Source organism: Petaurus breviceps, unplaced genomic scaffold (assembly GCF_028583685.1).
Source record: "Petaurus breviceps papuanus isolate PSGF00001 unplaced genomic scaffold, PetGlider_PUasm1.0 176, whole genome shotgun sequence".
Taxonomy (NCBI): Eukaryota; Metazoa; Chordata; class Mammalia; order Diprotodontia; family Petauridae; genus Petaurus; species Petaurus breviceps.
The window spans coordinates 33874431-33884222 of NW_027185771.1; the positions used below are offsets into that span (position 1 = coordinate 33874431).

The window sequence follows — 9792 nt, forward strand, 5'->3', positions numbered from 1 at the left end:
ATCCATAGCTAGGTGCCACCTCTGAGTCTATGTAGTCTAGTCCCCTTATTTAACTGATATCTACTTCCACTTTTCACCCCTTACTTGACACAAAACAGGCAAAAGACATGGGGGATCCTGCTTTCTGACAATGATAAGTTAGGGCTGAGCTACTGGCCTACTCTGGCCTTTCCTGGATTTTGTCTAGAGACGTTGCTTGCTTTTCCAGTCTTCCTTCTGCCTCTGCCAACCCTATGTCTAAACCTGCTCTATTTCTTGACTATAGCTCTGATTTTCCCTCCAGTGTGGTGTCTTTTGCTTTTGGATCCCCCAGCTTTAATGTTGATTTGTTTTCCTTCCCCTCTTTTCAGTTTATCTTTTACCTTGCTGCCCCCGCAATAATCTGTGAAAATAAACAGGTGACTTCTCCCAGAACCCTGTGTTGTCAAGAGCACAAAATTTGGGGTCAGAGCACCCAGAATCGCATTTATTTATTAATTAGGGCAAGTCACTTTGGGGAAGTCACTTTCCATTTCTGGGTCAGTTTCCTCTTTTGTAAAACATGTAGGTAAAACTGAATTTCCTTACAACTCTCTAAATTCTTTCATAAGTTCTGAAATAAGGAGAGTTTGAATCCCTGCCCTGCCACATAATATCTCTCTGACCTTGGCAAGTCACAGCTCCTTTCTGGGTCTCTGTTTCATCATCATTAAAATGAGAGGGTTGGGCTAGATGCCTTAAAAGATCCCTCTCAGCTCTATAATCCCATGATTCTTCCCTTCAAGTTCATACTCCCAAGATGGGAAAATCATTATATTTGGGAGAACACATTGAAGTTGGGCAGTTCTTTGGAAGAAAATTAAGTTGCTGATTGCAGTCCATTCTCTGGGCTTCTGAAGAGGGTAGATTGTAATCTTTAATTAATCTATCACTCACCCTGAGAAAACGGGAATGGTTCATATCACACTGATTTGGGATGGCTGGGAACTGCCGACGGAGGCACAGGCTGCAATTGCTGGGCATTTCTGTCAACACTCTACACATTGATATGTTTGTTTAGAATTTTCATTTTCCCTCAGAGCCTCAATGAGAGAGCCATGTGCACTTTCAGAAGTGGTGTGTGCACTCTGGCCCTGACTTTGCTGTGGTAATGAAGATGAAGGGACCATAACGCCAACCTTTCCCTGCCTTTGTCTGTAGCCTGCCCTTCTCTTTAACTGAACACCTTTCAAATGAACAAGCTCTGAACTCTTGAACTGCTCATTCTGTTCCCTGAGCTTTACTGCGCAATTGGTACTTTATCATTATGGGCCTCCCAAGATTTTGTGTTTCCTGTATTTGATATTGAGAGAGAATTTTTCATTGGCCTTCGTTAGCCATAACTTTGATTGTTAAGGGACTAGATTAATAATGTTTTTTATTAGTGACATCTAACTTTAAAGCTTTGATTTAAAGGGGTCTGTTCTTGCTTTACCCACAGTCCCACATCTCAGAAGAGATAGACCTGGAATCTAAACTTTTATCAATTTATAACTCTTTTATTAAGGCCATTTGATTTAGGCTGCAGTTTTACTGATATGGGGAAAAAAACCCTGAGTTCCAGAAAACGGGAGGTAATTTAGACCCAAATACAGGCTCGGATACTTCACAAAGGAAGTATCCGAGCCTGCATTTGAATTTTGGAAATTTGGGATCAGAACTTGAAGTCTAGGACTCTTTTCACTACTTCTCACCACTTGTGATTCTTTTCAGACTTAAGTAATTGAAAAAGGGTAAAGGTCAGTTGATTTAATTTGTTTCTATTTGGTATAGTGCCTATGCACCTAAAGTTCTTTTTCTTCACTTTAAAATCTGGATAATAATGCTTGCATAACTGCTCCCAGAAAGTCATTGTGGGGAACTACAGCAAACATTTATAAAGCACCTACTTTGTACAAGATTTTATGTTTCACATTGTGAATACAAAGATAAAGATAGCAAAGATACTACCTTCAAAAATTTTATAATCTAGTCCTTTAAAATCTTAAAGTATTATGCAGATGTGAGCTATTATTCCCATAGCTTATATGTGCTTTGGTGATTATTATCCCAATTCCAGCTAGTATTAGTAATTTGAGTGCCCAAAGATTTACAACATCAAATCCTCTCAATTCTAGGGATGACCCCAAGGATCTGGTGAAATACCCTCTTAATGTTATTTCTCTGAGATGCCATGAGTTAATAATTATAAAGTGCTTAGTACAATGTCTGGTACATAGTGCTACATGAATGTTAGTTATTATTATTATTATTATTATTATTATTGTTATATTAAGCGCCCTTCTAGTGTATTGCCTCCCTAATATCAATTAAGTGATATCATTTCTTCTGTGTCATCTAACTAGTGATTAGAGCCCCAACATAATTTTGACCAGTTGTTATCTCCTCAATATTACTGATAACTGCTTAAGGTCAATTAGCTTTCACAAAGGGATATTTACTGTAAAGGCATAGCAAGAACCAAAATTCAGAGTCATCCCACTGGACTGGGGTACACACTATACCTCAGGCGCTGGGGAGAGTGGGCTCAAGCTTAAAATGCTTGCTACAGAACCCTACTCACTCCAGGTTCGCTCCTGGGGGCAGCATGGTGCATGGTCAAGTCACTTTCTCTATATCTGAGCGCAGCTACTTGGTGGCCCTACAATTGGCTCCTCCTCATTCTGGCACTCTAATCACTGAACCTCTTGTGACTCCCCTGAACTTTCAAAGCTCACAGGTTTGCAGAGTAATATGCTCCATCTCATATCATAATTAATCTAAGAGCAGGAAAGAATGAAAGAGAGATGCAGATTACTCCACTGGAACCTTCTGTATGCAGACTCGATAACCTGAATGCAAGCACAGATTTCCTCTTTCCTATATTATTACAATAACCTCCTAATTTATTTCCCTGCCTCAAGTCTCTCCTTTCTTTACTTCATTCCACACAAATTGATATTTCTAAAGCACAACTATATCACTCTGCTGCTCAGGAAATAGTGGTTTCCTATACAAACTTCTCTGTTTGGAATTTAAAACCCTTCACAATCAGGCTCTGGCCTAACTCTCAAGTCTCATTACACCTTGTTTTTCTTCATATATTCTGAATTCAGTCAATACAGCCTCTTTGTTGCTCAGTTTAAGTTTGGGCCTAATCTCCTTCATGGTGAGCCCACCCTCCCATGTTAAAGAAAAAAAAAGAAAAAGAAAACCTTGTAACAAATAAAAAACACACAAACAGAAAATACCAAATTCCCACATTGTTGAGGTTTGTCAAATTTCCATAGCAAAGGATATTAAAGATAGAATTTCCCTGAAATTTAGTGGCACCTGGGAAACAACATTTTATAATTCAGCTTTCACTAAAAACCCAGAAGAATCTATGAATCTAAACTGCATCTAGTCTTATTATTATAAATTTTTAGGCCACTTGTGGGAGAAAGTCCTGGTTTTGAAAGCAAGAGAGACTTGGATTTCCAGAGTTCCTCAGATTCCATCCCTTGTCCACTCTGTGACTATAGATAGCTATTTCTCCTCTCTGTGCCTCACTTTCCTTATTTTTAATATTGGGATGCTGTCAGATACACTTCAAAGGAGTTTAAAAATCAAAGGAGATATGCCAATGTAAAATTCTGTCCAAATCCTGATCCAGTATATAAAGCTAAGTTATTATCATCATTGTAATTTGTCAAAAAAAAAAACCCACCACCATTTATTAAAGTATCTCGTAAGGTACTGTTTTGTGGCAGGAAGAGCTCTGGACTTGGAGACATGAGCTGGGTGACTTTGAACAGGTCACTTCATTCACCCTTTCTAAACTCCTTTCTTCATCTAGAAATAGAAATGCTGATGATGCCCACACAAACAACCTCACAGGTTGTGGTGAGGAACACAGGCAAACTATTGTTGCAAAGTAAATGCCCTATCCATGGTCTAGCTTCCAGGGCAGACCCTGCAGGATGTTTTCCTACTATAGGTTTCACACATTGACATCTTGGGAAGTTGATGCTTTCATTATCAATCTGCAGGTAAGCCAACACCCTCCTTCAAGTTTCCTGTGAATCTGGAGATTATTCATAGAACTTAAGGGAAAAAAATAAAATAAATGAAAAAATAAACAACTATTATATTCATGCAAAATGGCCCCTTCCTAGTACTTCATTCTTTAATCTTATACCCCAGTGTTTGTGGCAGAACTATAATAAACTTCCCTAATTTGAGACTGATATTTTTATACATTAAATCAATCAGCAAGCATTTTAATGTTTACTATTTGTCAGGTACTGTGATAAATGCTGGGTATACAAGTTAAAAGTGAAAATAACCCTTGTCCCCAAGGAGCTTAATTGCTATTAAGGGAGATGACATTTACATAGATAGATAGATAGATAGATAGATAGATAGATAGATAGATAGATAGATAGATACCGTGTTTCCCCGATAATAAGACCTATCCCGAAAATAAGCCCTCCCCTTACTGTGTAAGATTCCTCTAAAATAAGCCCTCCTCCGAAAATAAGCCCTATTGAGATTGCTACTGTAGTGAAGGTGATCCCCTGCGCTACACGCTACATTACGGTACCCTCTGTATGCACCGTCCCCCCCACCCTTCCCCCCTGGGTGAAATGCACGCCGCGCTCCAAGCTGCATTCAATCAGAGCTGCAGCAGTGAGCGCATCATCCTGTTCTTTATTGAATTCATTATTGAATAAAGGTACATTTTTTTGTTCACATTTACCTGTTTATTAAAATTGCTGTCAACATTCATTAAAATAAGCCCTCCCCTGAAAATAAGCCCTCTGGTGTTTTTCTGTCCAAAAAAATAATAAGACAGTGTCTTATTATCGGGGAAACACAGGTAGATAGATAGATAGATAGATAGATAGATAGATAGATAGATAGATAGATAGATAGATAGATAGATAGATAGAATAAGCCTCTATTCAACATTTACTATATGCCAGGCACTGTGTTTAAAATTTGGAATAAAAATGCATATAAACAAAACAGCCCCTGTCCTTAAGGAGCTTACATTCTGGTTGGGGAGGTCAGTACATGAATGAGAGCTGAAAAGGAGGAAGCTGTGCACCTGCTCAGGCAAAGTTGGAAAAGTCATTGTTCCCAGAAAAAAAAGTGAAAGCTCACCTAAAATAACTGTGCAGTAGAGTTCAAGGTTACATGGATGAGAGGGCAAGGTAAGGAGAATGTCAGGAGTGGTGGAAGCATGGTAACGAGATGTCCAGGAAGTGGCATAGAGGCTTTGTTCTGAGAAAAAGGGTGGTGGTGGGGACTTTGGACACAAGGTAGCCTTAGTAAAGAAGGCACCATGTCAGGACAAAGGAGGAATGGGGATTGGAAATAGCTTCTTCCTAAGGAAGGCAAAATCAGAGTTTTTGAAGCTGTGAGCTATTCAGTATTCACATTTTTCTATTATTGCTTTTCAAGGTTTAAATAATTCCTTCCAAAATTGACAAAATTGAATTATATAAAAACAATTTTCAAAACCTTTCAGATTTTGTTGTACTCATGTTGCTTGGATCCGACATCAAACTTTTACTTTTTATGAATTTAAAAATTATTTCACAGGTGTAACACTTCCTTTGGGCTACTTCCCCAGTGAATATGTACTCCTTCAAGATGAAAGGGGTATCCTGAAGGTTCCTAAACTTTAGCTAAGGAACTCCTACCAGTGTGCATCCCATAAACAGCCATTCTTTAAACACAACCAACTCTAGGCAATGACATTTACTAAGAGAGCATAGTCTGAACAGTAGCTATAAAACAATCCCCAATTCCCCCATAGATCTAGACTGTTCTATAGATCTAGAAATGGATATGTGTGTGTATAAAATATGCTATATGTAGTATATTCTATATACATAGTTTCTAGGAAAAAGGGGTCAGATGGGTATTTAGTGATAGGCAAACATAATAGGGGAAACATGTTGCCAAAGAAAATCACAGCTCTAAAATTGTAGTGCCTCAATGACCTTTCTTTCCTTGTGGAGTTCTTCTGAAACCCCCCCGCCCCCAGTTGTCAAGACAAGCAGCTCTTTTATTCCTCAGTGCTACTTCTGGACTTGGATGAATGCCTCCCTCTCTTTGTGTCTGCTCCATGGATGTGATGTGAACCTCTAAGCAAGTAGCTTTACCAAGAAGACATAACAAATCGAGCGATGAAAGGAGAAATAATATCACCCTTTCAACCTCCACTCCTTAAGGCCAGCTTCTTCCCTGCTGGTTTCTGCACTGTTGATGTTTAGTTGGTTTAGTCCAGTCCAATTATTCATGAGTCCATTTGGGATTTTCTTGGCAAAGAAACCCACTGACATGGTTTGCCATTTCCTTCTCCAGCTTGTTTTTTTAATAGATGAGGAACTAAGGCAAGCAGGGTTAAGTGACTTGCCCAGGATCCCACTGCTAGTAAGTGTGTGAGGCCAGATTTAAACTCAGGAAGATGAGTCTTTCTGACTTCAGGCCTAGAACTCTATTTACTATACCATCTACTGCCTCTGATTCTTAAACTGGGTATTTTAAAGACTACCTGGCTGGGCAGGGGAATTGGAGAGAGTGCCAGTCATCCTTTGCCCAAAGTCATTTCTTCTTTTGATTCAGAGAAGTTCACACTTTGCAAAGGGATGATGGCTTTCACCATTTTGTAAACACAATGCATCATCATTTGTAGCTACATCTTATCATTACATCAACTAAACTAGAGAAGCCACCCCACCCCACCCCCAGCTCCACCTACTACCACCCAAAGTAGATTACCTCTCCTTAACACAAAAAACTATGGGTTTGTTTGAATTTATAGTCCAAGACCTGTGTTCAGATCCTTGCTATGTCACTTATACCTATAACCTTGGTCAAGTCCCTGCACCTCAGTTTCCTCAATGAGTGATTTAGACTGTATGGCATCTGTGACCCCTTAAAGCCCTAAATCTATGATCTCATTTGAAATACGTTTGTCATTCATGGAGTCCTGTCTGTTTTCCACCGAAATTCTTCCAATTTATTTAATTAATTTTAGAGATGAAATTATTTTGTGCAATAACTATAATGTTAATGGGATTCTATGTAATGGTCCAGTTCAGGCTTGTTGGTTTGAAAATATACGCCTTCATTTCACCATTTGCCTTTCGGTTGCAGTCCGTTAACCTGTCACACAGTGTAACCTCATTAACATCACAGCTTAATTGTAAATTAATGTGCCTCTTTTTTTTAAATCAGATTTTGGGCTTGGCTACTATATTATGTGCCCAACATAAAATAATATTCTGTACCACAGAGTTGGTGTTGTTATAATGTTATCTAACAAAGCTTAAGATGTTGTAGCTCTGATACTGCTTTAATAATACAAGTTTGAATCACTTTTTAAAAGTTGGAATGAATAGGGAAGGAGATCTTTACCCACCAAAGCATGATTATGACACTGAGATTCACAGACATGGACTACACTTGGAAATGGAAGATGTTGGCAATATTAAAAGAGGGGCAATGTAAATCTCTGAAGAACTGAGGAAAGAATTAAAATCTACATGCTAATAGCTTTGCTGCCAGTCACAAATAGATTCATTCTTCACATCTTGGATACATAAAGCTTATTTCAAAATAAATTCTGGGGAACATTCAACCTGATTGGATCTGCTGTAGCTCTGTTAATATATTTGTTCGAGTCACTTGCACTCAAAGCTTTTAGATAGAATATCACTTTTTTATATTATTCATGGTAATGTAATTCCCCCCTTTAATCTCTTCAGGGTTTCCCATTAAGTCATGATATGCAGTTCAGAGGAATTTGGATCATCCATTAATCACACTAGCTGTTCTTCTCTGGATCTACTTTTTGGCCATCTCTTAAATTAGTAACTTGGCAGTGGCGAAGATGTTGGCTACCCCAGGAGGTCTGATCGAAGAGTCCCTGCTTAGGAGATTAGGTTGTGAATATGTAAGCAAGCTAATGGAAATCATTTTGGAAGAGGGGAATAAAGCTTAACAACATTAGAAAAATCACCAAATTGTATTAAAATCCAGTATGTTTAAAAAAAAAAAACTTAATCCTATCCTTTGAATATGCTCACTCTAGGTATAAAAATTAAATAAAATCTTTTTAAATAACTAAAACACTTGTTTGTAATTTTACAAGATAATTAATGTCATAATTCACAGCTGTGGGGACCTAGCAACTCTATATAGAATATACTTTTTGGTAAATACTTTGGAATGGAAAATTAATTAATTTGACTGGCCCCTAAAAATAAAAGAGCATTAATACATTCTTAACAAAAGTAATATAAGGATCGAACTCAAAAGCAATGGAGAGTTGTGTGCTACATTGGTACCCTGCAGATGTTGGAGGGACCAGTTCAGGCTTGTACAAGTCTTCCAGCACATTAGTTATCTCCTCTGTGGCAGGTATTCTTAAAACTTTTGTGTCATATCATGATAATCTGGTGAAACATATGGATCTAAGAATTATATACATATATGTATATGTACACACATACATACACACAAATGGTTACCAAAGAAACTGATCATATTGAAATAGTTATCTTTTTTTTAAAGCAGACCCCAAATTAAGAACACTTGCCTATGAAATTCAATAAATTAAAAAATGTTTATTGAACTTCTTCTGTCTTTGACTGTTCTGGGCACTAGAAATACCAAATTCAGAACTAAACAAGGTAATCTTTACCTTTAACAAAGTTTCCTAATCAAAAAATACCTGATGACATCTCTTATTCCATTTCTCCAGATCATTGTTTAAAATGTTGTAGCAGCAAGCACCCCCAGCGTCCTCAGGTTGGCTGTCCATACAGGTTCTTGGATCTGCTTTGTTAAAGGAAAGCAACTCAAAATGGGTTAACAAGCTTACTTTAATCAGTCAAACATATATCGTTTACCCAGTTCAGGGGAAAAAGGTCAGCACCCCGAACTTCAAAGTATACAGGCAGAAGTACCAAGACAGAAACAGATCAAGTAGACAGCTTTCCAAACTGTCCAACCATTACATCCATACCAAATCAACATCTGGGTTTCAACATCTGGGTTTTTCAAAGCCGGGGTCTCTGGACAACGGCTTCCCAGAATCCAGATCAAATCACAGAACACTTCTCAAAGTGAGCCCCAAAACAAAGCTACACATCAGGGCTTATATAGCCTTCTCCTGGCTCAGAGAATGTAACAACCTTATTGACTCACTGGCCAATCAAGAAGTATCTACTGAAAAACAAGCCTCCCACCCCAGGGTCCAGGTGCACTTTAGCCTAGGGGCAGGGAAGATCTTCAAATTTACATTCCCATTACAAATGTTCTGCACCCTATTTATACTCCTAAATATTCTTTATTTTGTCCTTTTATTAAACTATAATTTTAATTATTCAGAAATCCCAGTGTTTCCAGAATCACAGCCATAGAATATCATGAAGAGAGAATTAGTTGAAGGAGATGGACTTTTACAACAGTCAGCCTCAGGGCATCAAAAATATTGTATAACCCAATTTGACTTGGTACACCCTTTTCCTCTTATTCAGTACAATGTCCCTCATTTTATATTTGTTAGTGCTTCACACACACGTGTGTTTGTACATATGTATATGTATATATGTATACACATGCATATATAATATACAAATATACCTATGCACATGCTAACACATTATAAATGTCTTATTTTTCAATTATAGGCCCAGCTCATTGTGCATCTGCATTATCTGTCTAATATCTATGAACTGAACGGCTGTCTCCATGGCCTGTTTATCAATATCATGGTTTCAGTATTGTAGGTTT

General features: G+C 38.0%; 1 protein-coding gene across 2 annotated transcripts in view; it reads left to right on the top strand.

Moving 5' to 3' along the window:
* WWOX (WW domain containing oxidoreductase) overlaps positions 1-9792 on the top strand; it is a 1292857-nt gene that overhangs the window by 595501 nt on the left and 687564 nt on the right. The window contains exon 9 of one of the 2 annotated variants that reach the window (XM_069085870.1): positions 7761-8242. The exons of the other annotated variant lie outside the window; for it this stretch is intronic. Coding sequence (XP_068941971.1) covers positions 7761-7814 — 54 coding nt within the window. The 3' untranslated portion in view covers positions 7815-8242. Of the gene's footprint in view, positions 1-7760; positions 8243-9792 lie in introns of those variants that run through there. 2 annotated transcript variants of the gene reach the window in all.